Consider the following 22,316-nt stretch of genomic DNA (forward strand, 5'->3'; position numbering starts at 1 on the left):
CCTCTCTCCTTCACCCTCAATACCTATCAGATCTGTGTGAAATGTGTTAGAGTACGTTGCATTGTAATCATTTGTTTTGCTATGAAAGTATAGTATCTAAAGAATGTTCAAACAACTGAAAATATTTTCAAAAATGGGACTCACGTGGCATTGTCATCATTTACAGGCTGGATGATTGACGAGAATGTCCGTCCCACCTTCAAGGAACTGGCCAATGAGTTTACCAGAATGGCCAGGGACCCGCCTCGGTACCTTGTGATCAAGGTAAGATAGAATGCCACACCTGGGAGCCAGCCATATAAATCAATGTTTGCTAAGAATGTGTTTTTTGGAGTCCACTCCCAAATGCCAATCAATACAGTCCTAAGACTGTACTCTTTGCCTGAGTCATACTCTTGTTCATCCACACCAAATGTCAGCTCATGAGGATGATAATAATAATGATGTTGTTAGTGATGATGATGATTTGAAATTTATTTCTTCCTCTGTTCACCAGGGGGACTGCAGCCCGTCGGACTCTCCCTCAGACGATTCTCACCACCGAGTTACAGAGTTGGATCACATGGAGGCGGGGCTGGAGGACCAGGATGAGGAGAGGCTAGGGGACGGCATGGCCACACCTCCTCTCTATCTGTCACAGGCCAGGAGTCTTTCTCGACTCTCACGAATGGAAAGCCACAGGGTGAGGGCTCATATAAGGCATCTCTCCCGATGCATACACGATGCATACATTTTAAACTGTATGGGGCCAGAAGTTTTTCCGGACCATGTGACCTGACCAGGAAAATCCAAGTTATAGCCTATAGTCCTGGTCAGGTCGTCAATATATAACATGGGCAGATCGAAACAACCTTTTTGTTCACCAAGTTGTTTTTCTAACTCCCACCCCGTCCTGTCCCATTCCTGTATTCCCCTCAGGGTGTTCACAGCAGTCAGGCTGGATACCTGCCCATGACCCCAGGACTGGATAACTCTCAGGTCAATCACTGGAGATGATAAAGATACATGAAAACCTACTGAAAACGTTTCAATAATGCATGTAAAGTCTTCCAGCCTATATCAATCCTATAGGGTTGCTCACTCATTTGACATTATACCCCCTGTTCCTCTATATAGATGGTGTGGTCCCCAGCATCTCGCTCTCGCCTCAACTCCGCCCGCACTGTGTCAGAGAGCTCCGAGGGGCGGGGCACGTTGGTGGAGCTGGAGATGAGCGAGGACTTGGCTGGCAGCCTGCAGAGGAAGCGGCATCGGGAGGACAGTGCCTACATGTCCCAGAGGGACAGCATGTCAGGGGTGCTGTCTGAGACCCCCTCCCCTGACACAGAGGGGGAGGAGGACCAAAACGGATACGTGCTCCCCGGACTGGGTGACAGTCCAGAGAGAGGTGATACCATAGATAGATCACGAAAACAAACATACCACACAATAATAGAAACATATACCTTTGTGTTTCTGACTATTGAACATATTGCATTTTTATATTTTCTTTAAGCCATAAATAGTCACATGTTTTTGTTTGTGGATGGTTGCATGGTCATTGTTATAACTGAAAGTGTCAGTGTTAATTACTCAGATCATTTCAGATCTCTGGATCACCTTACTCATTCCTCTTTCCCTTGTCACTGTTCTCCACAGATACATTACTGTCTAGCTCACGGGTCACCCTTCCTCACGGGAGGACGTCCAAGGTTCCCTCATACCCGTCAGGACCCTCGGAGGACAATGACAGTTCCTGTGAAGAATATGAGTACATGAACAAACAGGCGTTCATGATGACTCTCTCTCCCAGGCAGCAGCCTGGCCACTCCAAAGATGGCCATTGGTTGAAGATGACCAAGAGGCAACGCTCTTCTCTGCCATCCCTGGACACAGAGTATACAGAGTGCACGGGGCACAGGACATCAGCTGGGGAGAACAGGGGAGGCCAAACCAAGAATGAAGAACACCAGGACTATGAATTCCCTGCCCTCAACTCTGATTCAGACAAAATGGAGGAAAGGGGCTCTGGTGACGTTGAATATGAGTACATGGACATTCGAAGTGTTGGACCAGAGGTCAGTGAAAGACCAGACGATCCCCCAACACGAGTTGTCCCTCATCCTGGAGCTATGCCCAAACAGCGGATGAGAGACGAGAGAGAGGTGGAGGAAGAGGACGATGAATACGTAGAAGAGGACGACTATCATTACACTAACAGGCAACCCAAGCTGCGGCAGGCTCTGCGAAGCAGGGAGGGGCTGAGGATGCAGAGAGGAGGAGAGGGAGAGGTGGATGAGTACGAGGACATGGATTCCCTGGCTGCCCCTGGAGCTGGGGACCCAGTGGAGTATGAGAATTTGCAGGGAGAAGGTGAGGGTGTAGTGGAGGGCATGGGGGGTCAGCACACAGGGATGGGGGCATTTGTAAAAGTGCGTGCAGGGGTAGGGGTGGGGGAGCCTGGTGGCGGAGATCGCTCATTTGACAATCCAGACTACTGGCAGAGCAGGTTGTTCCTGAAGCCTAACGCTGTGAGCACGTAGGGAAGTGGACCTCCTTCAAACCTGAAGGGGATAGCTGCCTCTGTAGCTTTTCCATGTCCATTGAATTCAATGAAGGACCAGGAGAGGGGAGAAACCAATCCAGAGCCATCCAAATATCAAAAATATTTAAGACATATCTCTGTGCCATTTTTGTATTTTAAAGAGCAACTGACACTAAAAAGCTACTTCTTGTTTTAAAAATGGCCTATGTGGCATCAATGAGTCAGAAACATTCATTCTAGTGTAAATCATAAAGTCAGTCTCGTTCAGAACAGAGATTTGCGAGATGATAGGAAAACATTTTATGTCACGGAATAAACGGTACCGTAATAGGTTTCCTGGGGTTGGGTTTATTTCAATCCTGCCCACCAAGCAGTCATCAATTTGGAGGTTGTAATGCCTGTAGTCAATTTGATTTGACATTCGATACCTACGGGGCTAGATAGACCATCAGTAAATGGTACATGGGACAATATTTTTTAAATATCAATAGCTCCAAATTTAAATGACTTAAAAACCTAATACAAACTATAAATTGTAGAAATTCATAAACAAATATTGAAAGCATTTAATAAGACAATTAAAAGATGTGCAACATGAAAAATCTACTTTGCCACGGTCACATACTAGCCTGCAGAAGCTAACTGGCAAAAGAAAGTTGGCTAGCACTACCCATCTTAGGCAACTTTAAGACACAAGACCTGGTTTCAAGATATCTAGAAGAGTGAGTTACTGTAACTGTGTACACACACACACGAGACACCCACATTAAACCACCTTACAAGACAACTCTTGTTTGGCTTCAGTCATGGCCGCTGCATTTCTTAATGACCAAGCCGAAAAAGAAGCCAAATCAGGAAGTTCAGCCATTGTGTCTGTTACAGGTTTACATTGATCATGTTTTTTAGCCATAATAACATAGGCTTTGGGATGTTTTTCTTTTCTTTGAAATATGATACTGTATTATAAGTGTAAGGCACTGAGTGTGTGAAGCACTAATAGAAATGGCCCGATTATAAGCTTTGTATATGTTTTTACTTATAAGAACAAAAAATGGTTTTGTACAATGTTATTTTTCTATGGTATTTTCATGTTTTGAAAATGTTAATGTAACATTTAAGTGATATTATTTAGTATTTTCTACATAATAAAACTCTTTGAAGAATGTATGTGATTGTTGTCATTAATTAGTGAGAATGCGCATAATTCACAATCTGTTTGTTGATAACAGATGTTTAATTAATTTCTGTGGTGTCTTGCTGTTCACTTGTTACACAGTCCCATTCATTGGGGTAAGTGAGAAATGAATAGGCACATTCCATGTTGTTATTCCAGTTGGGCTGAGCATATTACCAGAGCTCAACACCTGAAACAACATCCCAGGAACCACATTTATAGTGACCTTAGTACAACAATTAGTGTCCTTGTCAAGTTATTCTCTGTGCATAACAGTTAAGGTGTTGGACTGACAGTATCAGGGACTGTAGATTGAGTCCCGATAAGGATGCAACCCAGGCCAGAATGTACACATTGGTGTCAGAAGTGGGATGGCACCTTGATGCGGCTGTCCCTACAGCCTTCAATAGAGGCGCAAGGAAATCAAAGATGCTGATCTAACGCCGTGTTCACATGCTAATGGAAACTTGGAACCTCTGCATTAAAATGAACTTAAGTTATTTTGCGTGGAGCTTCATACTGGTTGATTCCGAAACTTTCCAGGTGGGAAACTGGATCATTATCTACAAGTTATCAAGTCGTAACTCAACGATATTCCGCTGGCTGTATGAAAAGTGCTTTAGGGTTAGGGTTTAGGGTAGCAATGTCCCAAGGATCATAAACCCTGCCTATTTCTAGAGCACTTTTTACAACGGCAGATGTAACAAAGTGTGTACACAGACCCGCGAGCAACTGTGGCCCCTCATGAGTTCAGATTTTTTTTAACCCCCATCCCTGATTTAGATCATAAAGCCCTATTTGGTCGTGAGGTTTTTCTTACGTAGCAAGAACATAGGAGGAGATTGGAGAATCAGGGGCTTGAGCAGCTACATGAAGTGGAGCTTGGTCAGAGATAGTCTTTTTTCTTTTGTATGTGTAATGTTTACTGTAAATACTGTTTTTCACTTTTGTTTACGGTTTATTTCACTTGTTTATTTTACTTGCTTTGGCAATGTTAACATATGTTTCCCATGACAATAAAACCCCTTAAATGTAATTGATATTACAGAAAGGAGATAGGAATCACATCGGGCAATGAATGGATTATGTACAACGTCCCACCCAGCAGACTGTCGACCAATCGCGTTCACGTTATCATGCTGCATCACACGGTTGCTAAACTAATTGTCACGCAATCCCTTCTCAAAGTCAGGGTATGAGTGGAGAAACGTGCCTATTTTCATCGAAAGTACGTAATCTCACGATTCCAAAGATATACAATATTACAGAGAGCAAGTTATTTACCTCACATCTTTGAAAATATTGGTAATGTTGCACTTCTTGTTGACGAAATTCATGCTAATTTTGGGTTTTTGAGCCAGCGTCAAATTGACTCCCATTCAAACCTTAAAGGAGAGCTCGCCTTGTCCCATAATCACCCAGAATGCACCGCGCACTTGATTCTCGTCTTGAACGAGTTTACCATCTCCTAATAAGTATCTCTGGCTTGGTAGTGGCGGTACCTGTGTGAAGCTAGCCACAATAAGGATTAACCACAATTGTGGACTTGACGGTTTGGCTTCAAAATAAAAGTTCCCCATTGAAAGTCATTTAAACAGAAATAAATAGTGGAATCTTTCCATATTTGGACTAGATAACAGTAAACAAGGTGGGAATGTAATTATATAAATTCACCAAAAGACAATTATTTATTAATTTGACACAAAAAAAGTAATAATCAGTGGATGTATTAGAATTGCATTGGTGGCATACTTATATGCAGTGTACAAATCAAATTTGATTTGTCACATGCACCGAATACAAGAGGTGGGGACCTTAATGTGAAATGCTTACTTACTACAAGCCCTTAACCAACAATGCAGCTCAAGAAAATATATACTAAATGAACTAAAGTAAAAAATAAAATAAAAAGTAACACAATAAAACAAGAATAACGAGACTATAAACAGGGGGTACCGGTACCGAGTCAATGTGCCGGGGTACAGGTTAGTCGAGGTAATTTGTACATGTAGGTAGGAGCATAAGTGATTATGCATAGATAATAAACAGCGAATAGCAGTAGTTTAAAAACAAAGGGGGGGTTGTGAATGCAAAATAATCCGGGTGGCCATTTGATTAATTGTTCAGCAGTCTTATGGCTTGGGGGTAGAAGCTGTTAAGGAGCATTTTGGATCTAGACTTGGAGCTCCGGTACCGCTTGCCGTGTGGTAGCAGAGACAACGAATTTGAAATTCTCAACCCGCTCCACTACAGCACCGTCAATGTGAATGGGGGAGTGTTCGGGCCTCCTTTTCCTGTAGTCCACGATCAGCTCCTTTGTCTTGCTCACATTGATGGAGAGGTTGTTGTCCTGACACCTCACTGCCAGGTCTCGGACCTCCTCCCTATAGGCTGTGTTATCGTTGTCAGTGATCAGGCCTACCACTGTTGTGTCGTCAGCAAACTTAATGATGGTGCTGGAATCATGCTTGGCCACGCAGTCGTGGATGAACAGGGAGTACAGGAGGGGACTAAGCACACACCCTTGAGGGGCCCCCGTGTTGAGGATCAGTGGCAGATGTGATGTTGCCTGCCCTTACCACCTGTGGGAAGCCATTCAGGAAGTCCGGGATCCAGTTGCAGAGGGAGCTGTTTAGTCCCAGAGTCCTTAGCTTAGTGGTGAGCTTTGTGGGCACTATGGTGTTGAACACTGAGCTATAGTCAATGAACAGCATTCTCACGTAGGTGTTCCTTTTGTCCAGGTGGGAAAGGGCAGTGTGGAGTGTGATTGACATTGCGTCATCTGTGGATCTGTTGGGCCGGTATGTGAATTGGAGTGGGTCTAAGGTTTCCGGGATGATGGTGTTGATGTGAGCCATGACCAGCCTTTCAAAGCACTTCATGGCTACCGACGTGAGTGCTACGGGGCGGTAGTCATGTATGCAGGTTAACTTCCCTTTTTGGGCACAGGGACTATGGTGGTCTGCTTGTAGGTATTACAGACTCGGTCAGGGAGAGGTTGAAAATGTCAGTGAACACACTTAAGGGGCGGAAGGTAGCCTATTGGTTAGAGTATTGGGCCAGTAACTGAAAGGTTGATAGATCGAATCCCCGAACTGACAAGGTAAAAATCTGTTGTTCTGCCCCTGTACAAGGCAGTTAACCCACTGTTCCCATCATTGTAAATAAGAACTGACTTGCATAGTCAGTCATAAAGGTCAAATAAATACATACATATATATTTACATACACATATATATATATTAAACCAGTTGGTCCGCGCATGCTCTAAATACACGTCCTGGTAATACATCTGGCCCTGCGGCCTTGCGAACGTTGTCCTGTATAAAGGTCTTGCTCACATTGGCTATGGAGAGCGTGATCACACAGTCATACGGAACAGCTGGTGCTCTCTTGCATGCTTTAGTGTTGTTTGCCTCGAAGTGAGCATAAAAGGCATTTGGCTCGTCTGGTAGTCCCGCGTCACTGGGCAGCTCGCGGCTGGGTTTTCCTTTGTACAGCCTTACCTATTGATCATCGGCCCATGAATTGGAGTATCAGCCTACTCGGTGAAACCCACAGATTACAATTCTGAAGAGTTTACACAAATATTACCATTGTTGCTAATATTTGGGAAATTTAACCGTGGGAGGTCACCTCACTAGATAGCCTATTGTGCGTATTGATGTTCATATTGCAATGTATAGCCTTACCTATGGATTTTGAAATGGGGTATCAGCCTACTCAGTGACATCCACAGATTACAACTGTGAAGAGTTTCACAAATATTAGCATATATTGACTTATTATCAAATCAAATCATATTTTATTTGTCACGTGCCAAATACATCAGGTTTAGACCTTACCATAAAATGCTTAGTTAGGAGCCATTAACCAACAATGCAGTTCAAGAAAATATTTACTAAATAAAATAAAGTAAAACATTTAATAAATGTAAAACAATAAAATATGTGCAAGGGTACAGGTTAGTCGAGTTAGTTTTTACATGTAGGTAGGGGTAAAGTGACAATGCATAGAAAATAAACAGCAAGTAGCAACAGTGTAAAAACAAAGTATGGGGGGGGTCAATGTAAATGGTCCGGGTGGCCATTTGATTCATTGTTCAGCAATTATGGACTTTTTTCAAATGTATATAACAACTTTCCAAACTTGTTTAGCATTATCTACTCCAAATATGACATGATTCCATTATTTGTATCAGTTAGTATCACTTTCAATTGGTGACTTGTATTTTGTAGTCGAACCGCAAATTCCACTATTGTGGCTAGCTTCACACAGGTGTCGGTCTTGGTGCCGACACATTAGGAGGTGTGTTGTCAAGAGAGTGGCTGTCAAGATGTCTGACAATGAAGAACAAGAACAGACTATCGCTGAGGACTTGGTTGTCACCAAGTACAAAATGGGAGGTGACATCGCCAACCGTAAGTGTCAGATCGGGGTGACTTGCATTTAAATGAGGTGACCTGCTCTTGGCGGCCTTTCGTACAACACCAGCCTGATGTGTAGGCACAGACCAACACAACCATGTGCTTTGACATAGTAGGCGCAGTTTAGAAACGTGGAATGGAAATTGGCCTAGCCCTGGTATCCCAGTCTAGTGCTAGCAAGCCAACTTCACGATGTTATTTTGTGAGCAAAATTCAGTAAGCCAGCTAGCTATGGTTAACGGTTATTTTGTCAAGGACCGTGAACATAATGGCTAACTAGCAAACGTTACCTACACATTAATTATCAACAGTCACACCAGACTGTAGTAACCATTATTGTATTTGCTAGGTAGATGTAGTTAGCTAGCAAACGTTATGTTTTGTATTGTCATAATCTTAGTTCACTGTGGAGTTACAGTAGTTAACGGAATTTATGTTTCCATGTCAACCACACAGCTAGGAAGTGGCCTTGGGGACATTTGGTTAGTTATGTCAAACAAAAACCAAGAAACAAAAACTCTATGCACAAAGATTACTTTTAAAAAATGTAACAAAAGTGTTTATAAAAATACGTTTACTTGACAAACAATGTAAATGCAAAGTTTTGTAACAGATTGATGGTTTATGCTGTTTGTGGCAGTATTCTGTTAACAAACTTTGCATCTGTACTGTTAAAGTAAATTTGTTTTTGTAAAATTCGGTGGAAATTGTAAAAATGCTGGCTTGTGCATAGAATTGTATGGTTTGTTTAACTTTGCAATCATTGATTTTTGTTTGGCATACATTTAAAGTGAAAAAATTAGCCTCCGCATAATTCTGTCGTCATGGAATTGTCCCTTACTAGCAGTCATAACTAGCTCATTTAGCTAGTTCCAAGTAAAGTGAAATAGGTCTGGCTATATATGTGTACGTTTGTTCTGCCTAGCTGTAGTCAACTGAGACAATTTGACTGGGAAAGGCTTAAACTTGACAGGGAAATATTATTCCAACCACACGTGATTTGGCTAGCTAGCTGCCTCACTGACAACTTTTTCACAGGTATTATAAATGGACAGCTCATTTCCTACCCAAAGCAAGTGGGCCAAAAATGCTGACATTGCTTGTTGGCATGACCTCAGTAGCTTTATGACACACAGAAATTGAATGAGTACACGGGGCTCTTCATTCAAGTCAATGATGACATAATGGGTGGACTAGCAGACATTTTGAGTGTAACCATAGCAAGAAGTAAAAGCAGGAAGTTTACCCTTCAATCTGTGCTGTGATTTATTGAGCCACCTTAATTGACATTACAAAAAATAACTTGGCATGTTAGGAGAATTGGGTTAGGTTAGCTAAAATGCCCCCAAATTCCACTGTTGATGATAATTTGACGAAGCTGGTTCCTTTCTAGACATGACACAGCTAGATCGGTGGCGGTGTTGGGCAGGAGGAGGTGCTCCACAGACCATTTGTATCCGGAAGTAATTTTGCCATTCATTGTAGTGTTAGCGCTCTGTAGAGTTGCTGTTTTCTCGTAACTTGTGACATTACTGGAATACTCATTATAGTAAGTCAGATTTAATCAACAGATACGATAGTCAGTATAATAAAAGGTTAATAGGATGACTACACCGCTCGCGTTGCAAAATAAATTTAGAAATCTATATTGACCAATTATTGCACCCACACTGCTCACGCGTGCCAATGAGCATCTGCGTTGCCAAGGGCTAACGCGGACCCAAACTCGTGCACCATCGTGAATAAATGTATTTTTCCCCCCACACCAAACACGATCATGACACGCAGGTTAAAATATCAAAACAAACTCTGAACCAATTACATTCATTTGGGGACAGGTCAAAAGCATTAAACATTTATGGAAATTTAGCTTGCTACCTTGCACTTGCTAGCTACTTTGTCCTATTTAGCTAGCTTGCTGTTGCTAGCTAATTTGTCCTGGGATATAAATATTATGTTATTTTACCTGAAATGCACAAGGCCCTCTACTTCAACAATGAATCCACACATAAAACGGTCAACCAAATTGTTTCTAGTCATCTCGCCTCCTTCCAGGCTTTTTCTTCCTTGAAATTATATGATGATTGGCATCCAAACTTTCATAGTTACCATGACGACCAACAACACAGCGTCTTTCAATCACCCACGTGGGTATAACCAATGAGGAGATGGCACGTGGGTATCTGCTTCTATAAACCAATGAGGAGATAGGAGAGGCAGGACTTGCAGCGTGACCTGCATCACGAATAGAACTGACTTCTATTTTAGCCCTTGGCAACGCAGATGCTTGTTGACGCGCACGGTGTCGTCAAGGTATAAGGGTATATGACTGTACATAGCTGGCGGTGTTGGCAAAATCACTACTTATCCCATCGAACCAAGCGAGGAGAAGCTGCCCGTTGTCACAGTTTCAAGACCAGTCAGAAACATCCAGCTAACCCTGCCGGTGGGTGATGCCGGTGGATCTCAAAACTGAACTTGGATCCGCGTTAAGTAGCAATGATATCCTTCACCACCGTCATCTTACGACATCTCAAACCGGTCATGACTATTCAATAAAACAAATACCTTAAGTTTCTTTCTAGCAAATGTCTTATTTACATAATTGTATAACTAGCAAAGGAGTTACGAAGTCGAGGGTGGGAGTATTTATGAAGTTTGGTAATGAGGACGGAAACTAGCATAGTTCAAATGGGAAAACGAGCGTAGCCTTAGTGTGCATGTGTGCCCATGCGCACCTGGCTAATTCAGTAGACCTCTAAGTTTTTATGCACTGATATCAGGAGCTGGCAGAGAAAAGTTTGATTTAAACAATTCAGAGACAAACAAATAAATGAGATGACCTATATTTAAGAAGAGCGAATGGGTATACAATGTTGAAATCTGCTGTAACTGTCAATAGTAAAAAACAAATTTAAATTATGTTTGAATGAACCCTGAATACAATAAATGATCAGGGAAGTAAATTCAGGACACGGTAGACTCCTCCTTACTCCTCTATGGACAGGCTTCAAACTGACCTCAGGCCCAGGGTCAAGATTCATACCCTAACATTGAACTCAGTTAAATGGCAGCTGATTCATCATGACATAATACAACCATGATGGATAGTCTTATTAATAGAGAACGCACATGTTCTGACTGAATGTGATGATGACATATTTGGTCTCACTACTACACTCTTTTTCACCTCTCAAATGTCTCATACCTCTCCACCTCCTATTCCCCTGCCCTCTCGCTCTCCCTAGAGGCCCTGCGCATGGTGATTGAGGCGGCCAAGTCAGGGGTGTCTGTGCTCAGTCTCTGTGAAAAGGGAGACGCTCACATCATGGCAGAAACTGGCAAGGTCTTCAGGAAGGAGAAAGACTTGAAGAAAGGTAAAGGGCCGGGGTGGAAGGGGGGTAAAAGCTGGATGAGAAGTGCAAGTGGAATGGTGTTACAATTGTTCTTAATGTTTAAACTGCAATTTTTAAAATAATTTAAAGGTTTAAATGAAAATAAAAAATATTTTACTTTTACTATTCAGATATGATCCTGTGTATGACCGCTAGGGGGCAGTACAGTTCAATCTACCGCAGTCCTGCTCACTTTACTGCTGTTAATGCTTAATGCTGTTTTAGGTTCCCTGCTGTGTCCCTCTCCTCCATGTGCTCAATTGTCAGTGCATGTCCCACTTTTCATTAATGTGATGGTTCGTTGCAGTGACGTATGATGGCGTGTTCATAGACATCCAACAATCTGCTGTTAACACCACGTATGGTGTTTGAGAGCTCGCGCTTTGTACTCGCAGAGCAATCATTGTACAATTTCACCATCCAGGTCGTTACATTTGTTTCTACATAGCATCTTATAGACTGGCTCTAGATATGCCAGCAGGGCAGTGAAGCTGACATTCTCTACCATTGACAATGGATGCATATCAACTGCAATAATTTCTGTAATCAGTGCTGTGATTTTCTCACTCCATGGTGCCTCCCTTTCAAATGATGGTTAAATATTTCACCTGTAATTGCCACTGTAGCTCAATTCCACTTTGCACAGTTTGTATTTATTTCACCAGCTTCTCATTTAACTTCTCAAAGTCTTGCCATACAGGACTTCCCTGCCTCACTGCCATTTTGATAACTATTAACCGCGATGAGGTGTGGAGCGTTTTATATCCTTAGCAAATCATTTGAAAGATGCATATCTCCTCCTACTAACATGACAGAATTGTTGCTTTAGGTATTTGTTTAATTTCTATTTTCCCTTAATGATGTAGATGATCGGCTATGAAAAGCCAACTGACATTTACTCCTGAGGTGCTGACCTGTTGTACCCTCGACAAACACTGTGATTATTATTATTTGACCATGCTGGTCATTTATGAACATTTGAACATCTTGGCCATGTTCTGTTATAATCTCCACCCGGCACAGCCAGAAGAGGACTGGCCACCCCTCAGAGCTTGGTTCCTCTCTAGGTTTCTTCCTGGGTTCTGGCCTTCTAGGGAGTTTTTCCTAGCCACCGTGCTTCTACACCTGCATTGCTTGCTGTTTGGGGTTTTAGGCTGGGTTTCTGTACAGCACTTTGAGATATCAGCTGATGTAAGAAGGGCTTTATGAGTACATTTGATTGATTGGGACCTGTTGGTAGTAGTTTTTTTTGTTATAACCGTTAACTATCCCAATGTCGTTTAAACGTTCACACCCCTACTATGTAGTTATAAGAGACATAAGATAGGACCAACAATCTCCCATAGATGTTTATATAGGGCAGGTGGTTCAAAGCCATGTTTCTTTTGTGAGGGGGACAGTATGTTGTCATACTGTCTCCAGATCAGAAACACATGCCACACATTCACAATGGGCCTGAACATGGGATGAGTTATTGAGTATGTCAGTGAGATGACAGAACTATGAGGAGTGATATTGGTTGAAAAGGGGGACATTATTTGCCATCAGTCAGGTCTCTCATAAACACTGCAGATTATTTTCAATTGAAGATTTGGTGGTTCTCTCTTCCCTCTTCCAGGAATTGCCTTCCCCACCAGCGTCTCAGTCAATAACTGTGTTTGCCACTTCTCTCCCCTGAAGAGTGACCCTGACTACACACTTAAAGATGGAGATCTGGTCAAAATGTATGAACCTCAATCTACAGTAATGTTACCCCTTCACTCTGTGTGTCTTCAGTCTCCCAAGTATGTGTTGTCTGTCATCTTGTTTGCTGTGTTCTCATGCATCTGATGGGGTCTCCTTGGCTGTTGACTTGTCGTCTTCGTTAGGTCTTGTCTCCCTGTATGTCTATGTGCCTGTATGTCTATATGGCAAACGATAAGTAAAGATTGGATTACTAGCCTTGTTCATCTGGTAATGGTGTCTAATTGTCACTATTGCCATTGTATAGTTGAACAAGCCTTTTCATCTTAGTTGTTGGATTGCCACTTTTGTCATCTTTCTGTTGACCCTCCCTTTCCTGTCTTCTGTCAATATAAGGATTTCACTGTCTGGAATATTGTTAGTGTTAGAGCCAACTATACTGAACAAAAATATAAACCCAACAAGTAAAGTGTTGGTCCCATGTTTAATGAGCTGAAATAAAAGATCCCAGAACTTTTCCATACACACAAAACGCTTATTTCTCTCAAATCTTGTGCACAAATTTGTTTACATCCCTGTTAGTGAGCATTTCTCCTTTGCCAAGATAATCCATCCACATGACAGGTGTGGCATATCAAGAATCTGATTAAACAGCATGATCATTACACAGGTGCACATTGTGCTGGGGACAATAAATGGCTTCTCTAAAATGTGCAGTTTTGTCACACAACACAATGCCACAGATGTCTCAAGTTTAGAGGGAGCGTGCAATTGGCATGCTGACTGCAGGAATGTCCACCAGAGCTCTTGCCAGATAATTCTTAATGTTACTACTATTCATCCGTCGCAATCACCTCATGTTTCAGCATAATACTTCACAGCCTGATGTTGCAAGGATCTGAACACAATTCCTAGAAGCTGAAAATGTCCCAGTTCTTCCATGGCCTGCATACTCACCAGACATATCACCCATTGAGCACGTTTGTGATGCTCTGGATTGACGTGTACAACAGCGTGTTCCAGTTCCCGCCAATATTCAGCGACTTCGGCACAGCCATTGAAGAGGAGTGGGACAACATTCTACAGGCCATAATCAACAACCTGATGCAAATGGTGGTCACACCAGATACTGACTGGTTCTTATTCACACCCTACCTTTTTTGTTGTTGAAATCTGTGACCAACCGATGTATATCTGTATTTCCAGTCATGTTAAAGCCATAGATTAGGGCCTAATGAATTTATTTCAATTTGATCATATGAACTCTCAGTAAAAACTTTGAAATGGTTGCGTTTATATTTTTGTTCAGTGTAGATAGTTATGCCAACCAATGTGTTGTATTACTGTAGGGCTGTGCAATTCTCTGAATCTGTTGAAAAGTAATTTTTCATTACTATAACAAAAGGCTGGGTGTATCCTTCACTAGCAATTTCATTGTCATGGGTGCTGTCTTTGGAAGACATTATGACCCCCCTGCAGTATGGTTGTAGGTGAACAAGCCAATAACAACTTACCCTCGGAGCATATCCTCACTCGACACTTACCGTAATATAATCACACATTAGACTGTTTAATTAATCTCTGACCTTGTCTTTTTTGTCAGTAAACTTTTTCCCATTTGATCTTTGGAAGCGCAACATGACTGCCATTTTGTCCTTGTCTAAATGTATTTAATCATCTCATCTGTATGTCTTTTTACACAATGTCATAGATATCAGCAACTGGTTTTGTATTTGTATTTTATTAGGCCTCCCCAGCTACTCTTCCTGGGGTCCAAACACATCAAGACACTTACATTACACAAGATATAACAGGTCATCGTATAACATCGCTACACCACTACATGGTTGGCATAACGATTTCTGAATGTCTGATGAACTTCTATTTCCTTCATAACTTAAACATTCCCATCTCTCCCTTTCTCTTATCCTCTCCATCTATGTCCCCTTTATTTCTGCAGTGATCTTGGAGTCCATGTTGATGGCTTCATCTCAAATGTGGCTCATAGCTTTGTTGTGGGAGCTACCAAGGTATGTACCGTTATGAACTAATGACTTGGTTTTCTTAAGCCCTCATTGAATAGATATATTCTGGAGGATTGAAAATGACCTTTTTTTTGCCTCCCGTTTTGGACCTGACGTGTAAATGTATGGCTCATACATGCATAATAAATGATCTACAGTCCTCTCCCAGTGGAAAGAAGCACAGAATCCTTACATTCTAACCTGCCATAATTTAGTGCATGAGATCTACTTGCCCATTCCTGTCATGCAGTGAACGTGCGCTCTGAAGCAAGTGGGATGAGTGGCTGCATGCGCTTACCATGAGTTATTTTGATAACAGCGAAAATACATTGAATTCAATGCATGATAACTTCCATGCATCAGAAGTTAGAAAGCCTCCTGAATTAGAAGTGAGATCTATTAGACCTAAGTAGTTAAATTTCTTTCAAAGCATTTCTCTGCAAACCAGAGAATGTTGTGCGCTAAAGATGCTCCTGTAGCCACACAAATACATTCGAAGGGAATTGTCCACCCGATCAAACACTGTTCTGACAACCTTTAGTTTCTAAATGGTGTCGCTGGTGAATTTTGGAACATATTGCACAATAGGCTTTAAGGTTTTTACCAGGTGCGCGTCCATCCATTTGTCCCATTCGCCAATCATGACACAACACGCATGTTGATGCACTCGAGAATTGCATGCTTTCACCCACTTTTTAGACAATAAATATCGGCTTACCTTTCTGTTATCAATGGATATCCAATTCAAATAACTCCATGTGTCCAACTTTTGTCGTCATAAACATTCACAAAGGTATTATTCCATGATATGGGATAATAATCCAACACTGCAGTTCATTGTCAGCGATCATTATTCATCACGTATCCAAATGCTATTTATAATAAATACACAACTTTCAAGGTGTTGATGCCATCGTATAACTACCGGTATAACTTTCCATTGTATGAAATTACATTATCACATCACTATGAGACCTTGGGTGCAACTACAGGAAGTCGGGAACTGGCCTGCAACAACCAAACGGACGGACAATGTTAATTGGCAGGTAAAATTATGTCCAATGATGTTGCAAGGTTAAAGTGGGAGGCGGGATCAGGATAGGCCCAGTATTGTCCAATGAGGTTGCTGGTAGTGCCGGGATGATACCAGTATCTCGATACTGGCAAGGAAACAAAACATGAAACAGATGCAACTTCTTAAGGAAAACAGCCCAAATGGAAACAAACATCATTATGTTGTCATCCAGAGTCACATGTATTTATTTTCCAAGCTATAGCACACAATATTTTATATACAGCAGGTTTTTAAAGGACCAAAGAGTTGGTCTGCTTCGTGTTTTCATTACAGCCCCAATTTTGTAGTGAGCCCAACATGCACACCACATGAACACCACAGAGTTTTTTCTACTCTCTTTGAGCACACGCTACAGAGGCTTGAGAACAATGACGTGAGGACGTTGTACACAATTGTGCACAATTTTCGGGATTAGTTTTGGCTCGTGAGCACTACTTTTGTTGGTGTTTCATACTGGAGAGGGAATGCAAAACAAGGACGCTGGACAGAGTGGAATCAGGTGTATCAAAAAGGCAGTTTATTGGTCAAAGTTATCTTGTCCTGCCGTTTATCGTGCATGGACCTAAGGAATGTGACTCTGAGGAGTCAGAATAATTAGGCTGCTCAGCCAGAGTTTACAACAGAATGTATACACAGAATAATGTAGGTGGAGTCTCGTCGTGTTGATCTTCTGACTGGTCCTGAAGAGTTGGAGGCGGGCCTTGCTCTAGCCAGAGCGGGCTCCATTGGTGTACAGCAAAGTCCTTTGCTCTTGGCACCCGACCAGTAGGGGGGGGGGGGTGTTTCCTGTTTATGCAGGAGTGCATGTAGGGTTCAATGTCAGTGAGATAGCTTGGCACTTCTAAGCTCGTTAGTGTTGCAGGCTGCTCTTTGTAGTTTTACAGGGGAGTATATTTGCGTGATGGCAGCTGTGTGTCCTTCGGATAATCATGTTATTGCACACAGGCTCTAGACTTGACTGAGGACACTGGGCTCAGAGTTATCTGAGGGCATCCGGTTTAACCAGAGCTTTGGTCTGCTAGTAACGCTTTATATTAGATTATTTATATAACACTTTCAAAACTACTGGCTGAAATTATAGAAAACTTCCAGAAAATATGTTTAAATCACCCACATTAACTCTCCTTCAGGGTTCTGGCATGTGTCCCTAAATATTTTTACTGTGCGACCACCAGTGTGCTGGTAAACATGTAAGGATTTTAGCTTTAATATCTCAAATATTTTCAATTTTGCTCATAAATGTCTTTGTGTACATCTACATTTTTTAAATTTAGGCGCACACATGCTCCTTGAAAGAAAAAGGTAAACGTCGCGCCCTGACCTTACCTCTGCCTTGTACATGTAGGAGGCGCCAGTGACCGGGAAGAAAGCTGACGTGATAAAGGCAGCTCATCTGTGTGCGGAGGCAGCCCTACGCCTTGTCAAGCCTGGCAACCAGAACTCAAAGGTGACAGAGGCTTGGAACAAGATCGCTCAGTCATTCAAATGCACAGCCATCGAGGGTGAGTGCCTTCACTAGTTGAGGCAGAAAGTCCGTTTTGCCCTGAGAGTTGACTCTGATTCATCGGTCTAAGATAGTGAATCAACGGTTTTAGCTGACGGGTTACATATAGACGGGTTGGTTGTTTAGCAACAAAACCGATACTTGCGCAACTATGGGGCAAAACAGACTGGGTTGGCTTAGATTGTTGAAAACATGTAAACTATAGTTAGTCTCTAAATGTTTATTGAAAACAAATGCATTTGCACAATGAGCACTTGTCTCTCAAATACATTGTTACAGTTGTTGGTTAGCTAGCTCTTGAATTTTAGTCATATTAGCATTGACATGAAATCACTCAAAACGCCTCACAACAGGACATGGTATCAAAAACATGATAAAACTAGCTGAAATGAGCCACCTAAATCTCCCCACATGGCAGCTTATTGTAATTGTTGCTAGCCATCTGACCTTTCAGAATGATAACAATGCATGGCTTCCTGCCCCATCAATACACAACACAAGCATCATTTTCAGGACATTGTCAGCCAACAGTCTATGCAGTTAACTGTTATGTGACTGCAGTAAAATGTGGGGAGAAAACTGTTGCAATGGCTTTGCATCTTTCTGTTTAAGGTATGTTATCTCATCAGCTGAAGCAACACGTCATCGATGGAGAGAAAACCATCATTCAGAACCCCACAGACCAGCAAAGGTACATTAACGTCCAAGCACCTGAACACATGTAAAGAATAGTGTTTTGATGAAGTGTAGTACCACGAAGGCAGACCGCATGTTGCGTTTATATTTTGGCTTTGTATGAAAGTAAGTCTGGTTCACATCTAACAGCCGATATAAGAAGAGACGAGAGGAGACAAAACTAGCCCTTTTTTAAATGTTGTGTTGTGGAACTGAAGACAGAATGGCCTGGCATTCAAAAAGACAAGAAGTGCAGTTGAGTCAGTTTCCGTACAAACATGGTCTCTTTACACTGTGATGAAACATTGTTGCTCCTTGTTTCAGCAAGGTACAGTATTGTAGCGATCATGGAAAAACATGCACCCAATGGAATACCAAAAACAGGACACACTCTGTGACTTCACAAAGAAATGTCAGCAAGTTAGGCTAGCTAACTCCAGCTAGCTAGCTAACTCCAGCTAGCTAGCTATCCATCAGTCAGTAAACACAGTTTCTGATTTGAGTCCAAGGCAACACCTAGGACCACATGCAGTCTGGAGCAGCACATGCAGTCATGAGAAAGTTTTTTGTTGTTGTTTTTTTGCTATTCGAACAGTTATAAAGGTAATTTGGCCGATCCAAAATTCCATGACCGTCACATCCCTAGTCACTAGGACTGAATGATAAATGAAAGATGTGAGTTGCTCTGATTGGCTACTGTTGATGCCCATCTGCAGGAAGGACCATGAGAAGGCAGAGTTTGAGGTGCATGAGGTCTACGCTGTTGATGTGCTGATCAGCACTGGTGAAGGGAAGGTGAGAGAGCGAGGGGGATCCCAATGCCCCCATGCGGTAACATGGATAGAAAAGGGCAATATTACTTTTAATTTCTTACCTGGCTAAATGTGACTGTCCAATACTGATGTTTCTATGCTCCTGTCCCCTGCCCAGGCCAGGGATGGAGGCCAGAGGACCACCATTTATAAGAGGGACCCCAGTAAGCAGTATGGGCTGAAGATGAAGACCTCCCGCATGTTCTTCAGCGATGTGGAGCGACGCTTCGACGCCATGCCCTTCACTCTCAGGTAGGATGTCCTCATTAGAAGTGTCAGAGAGACTTGTTATAACCAACCGCATCAACACCATAATCTTATCATTAAAGTTGTGGACTTTTTTCTTCATCAACCATCTCTCTGATGCTGTAAGTCAGGTGCTTTGACTGTCCATTGGAGACGACCTCAGCTAACAGGTGTGTCTTGTTCCTCTCCTCTCTTCAGGGCATTTGAGGATGAGGCCAAAGCCCGCCTGGGCGTGGTGGAGTGTGCCAAACACGAGTTGCTACAGCCTTTCAGTGTGCTCAATGAGAAGGAGGGTGAGTCTCTCTGCATCTTTCTTTTCCTATCCCCTGGGCACTGTTTCTTTTTTTCCTAACCATGTGTGTCATTTATCTCTCTCTTTGCTTCTCAGGAGAGTTTGTGGCCCAGTTTAAGTTCACAGTGCTGCTAATGGCCAACGGCCCCCATAAAATCACCAGCGGACCATTTGAGCCAGAGCTCTACAAGTCAGAGCACGAGGTGCAGGATGCAGAACTGAGGGTAAAATAGGGCTTCCAGCTGGCTCCCAGCCCATGGCCCCAGGCAACCTGAATGGCTCTTCACCGCTCATATTACATGAATAACTATATTAATGAACAGGGACTTGCCCCTCAGAGCATACACTTTAAGTAACTGCATAAGGGTATGAGATGGCATCTGATGTTTTGACCAGTCTATTTCCACACTTAGCAGCTCTGTTGTGGCTCTCTTCCTTGGAAGACATTTCTTGATTGACAGCAAACAATCCCTCTTTCTCCCCCAGACTCTGCTACAGAGCACAGCCAGTCGCAAAACACAGAAGAAGAAGAAAAAGAAGGTATTTTATATGACAATGGTAAAAAAATAAAAACATTCTGTTTGCTCTCTCCATTCTTAATCGGTGCCTTACTTCCTCCCTCCTAGGCCTCCAAGACTGTGGAAACCACTACTGGACAGCCAACCGAGGAGAGCAACAAGGCTGCAGAGTAGATGCCTACCTGTCTTCAGCCACACTGACATGCGCACACACACACACACCATATAACAAACTTAGAAAGTGAATCTAAATATTTCCCAACTGTTAGCTCTTTTTGACCCTCATGCCCTTTTCTAGTATTTGGCCCATTGAATACATTGATAGATTTGGAGTTGAGCCTGTTGGGAATGCTCTCATCTGTTGAAAAAAACAATTTTATTTGTAGCCATTCAGTTGAATCTGGAGTCTGAATAAGAGTCACACCCTTGTAACACATATATGGAGTTTATTTTACATTGATATTTAACTGGAGTATGAGATTGGGGAAACACATTTTTGGAATATGATGGATAAAAAACCTTTTCTAGCATTGTGTTTTTACACCTTATCGTTAGGTGATGTACCTGACTTCATAAATGTTGCAATCTATAGGTGAAGTGTTATGAACTTTTTAAATTAAAAATGTATACAAAGTAGAAGTTTTGATTAACTCAATTTTAACTGGATGATATTTGTTGGAAAATAATAGTTGGGTGCCAGTCACACTTGTACATGAATGAGACTTGAGTTAGCAACTCAATCTTTCTGCCTCGAATCATTTTGTGTTACAATTATTCAAACATGACAGAATTGAAAGGTTAGAGCACAGGTTAAAGCGTTACAATTATTATTCAAACATGACAGTATTGAAAGGTTAAAGCACAGAATTTCAAAGACAGAATTCTTGCACCAACACCTGAAGAGTTACTATTCTGGGAACAAACCCTGCTATACTTACTGCCCCCCCTTCCTGGTAGGGGAGTTCAGTTTAAAAATCGATTTTATTTTCAACAATACCTCATTTTTATCAACCAAATTAAACATTTTAGTGTAGCTTTTAAACAAAGTGTCTTCATTCAGAACTGCTTGAAATCATATTTTATGCAAATCAGTTTTTCAACTAAGTGAGAGCATGTCATTAAATGGCAAAAAGCTCAATTGACAACAGTAGTACATGTTGAGATGTACTTTTTAAAGCATAGCCAGTATCCAATACTTATTTGTACCTAATGAAATAAAATTACCTTTTAATATGTCTAATATGTTGTTCTCTGTTGGAAGGCTCCAACAAAGCTATTGAGTCATGATCTGATCTCCACAGATATGAGTCAACATTACATATATACTTTCTGATTACTTTAGACTGCACAGACATAAAGAGTACACTATATATACAAAAGTATGTGGACACCACTTCAAATAAGTGGATTTAGTGGATACAATCTTCATAGATAAACATTGTCAGTAGAATGGCCTTACTGAAGAGCTCAGTGACTTTCAACGTGGCACCGTCATAGGATGCTACCTTTCCAACAAGTCAGTTTGTCAAATTTCTGCCCTGCTCGAGCTGCACAGGTCAACAAAGTGATGTTATTGTGAATTGGAAACCTCTAGGAGCATCAGTGTTAAAGTGGTAGGTCACACAAGCTCACAGAATAGGACCAAATCAAATGTATTTATATAGCCCTTCGTACCTCAGCTGATATCTCAAAGTGCTGTACAGAAACCCAGCCTAAAACCCCAAACAGCAAGCAATGCAGGTGTAGAAGCACGGTGGCTAGGAAAAAGTCCCTAGAAAGGCCGAAACCTAGAGTGGAACCAGGCTATGTGGGGTGGCCAGTCCTCTTCTGGCTGTGACAAAAATGGTTTGTCCTCTGACAAATCAACTGTAAATTTCGGTGTTCCTCAAGGTTCCGTTTTAGGACCACTATTGTTTTCACTATATATTTTACCTCTTGGGGAAGTTATTCGAAAACATAATGTTAAC

The 22,316-nt window shown here is 41.9% G+C and overlaps 2 protein-coding genes across 3 annotated transcripts in view; both read left to right on the forward strand.

Annotated features, from left to right (window-relative positions):
- LOC112217489 (receptor tyrosine-protein kinase erbB-3) overlaps positions 1-3,689 on the forward strand; it is a 34,341-nt gene extending 30,652 nt beyond the window's left edge. For both annotated transcript variants that reach the window (XM_024377815.2, XM_024377807.2), the window contains 5 exons: positions 167-264; positions 497-682; positions 919-978; positions 1,117-1,387; positions 1,639-3,689. In XM_024377815.2, the coding sequence (XP_024233583.1) occupies positions 167-264; positions 497-682; positions 919-978; positions 1,117-1,387; positions 1,639-2,522 (1,499 nt within the window). In that variant the 3' untranslated portion in view covers positions 2,523-3,689. The remainder of the gene's footprint in view (positions 1-166; positions 265-496; positions 683-918; positions 979-1,116; positions 1,388-1,638) is intronic.
- A 4,274-nt stretch (positions 3,690-7,963) lies between these two features.
- On the forward strand, positions 7,964-20,985 carry LOC112217481 (proliferation-associated protein 2G4). The gene is made up of 12 exons (XM_024377795.2): positions 7,964-8,119; positions 11,374-11,502; positions 13,139-13,244; positions 15,164-15,233; positions 17,648-17,804; positions 18,419-18,497; positions 19,198-19,276; positions 19,412-19,545; positions 19,738-19,832; positions 19,928-20,055; positions 20,318-20,371; positions 20,458-20,985. The coding sequence occupies exons 1-12, from the start codon at positions 8,035-8,037 to the stop codon at positions 20,521-20,523; spliced, it is 1,182 nt and encodes a 393-aa protein (XP_024233563.1). The 5' UTR covers positions 7,964-8,034; the 3' UTR covers positions 20,524-20,985.
- Positions 20,986-22,316: the final 1,331 nt, after the last annotated feature.

Source organism: Oncorhynchus tshawytscha, linkage group LG02, assembly GCF_018296145.1.
Source record: "Oncorhynchus tshawytscha isolate Ot180627B linkage group LG02, Otsh_v2.0, whole genome shotgun sequence".
NCBI classification, from domain to species: Eukaryota; Metazoa; Chordata; class Actinopteri; order Salmoniformes; family Salmonidae; genus Oncorhynchus; species Oncorhynchus tshawytscha.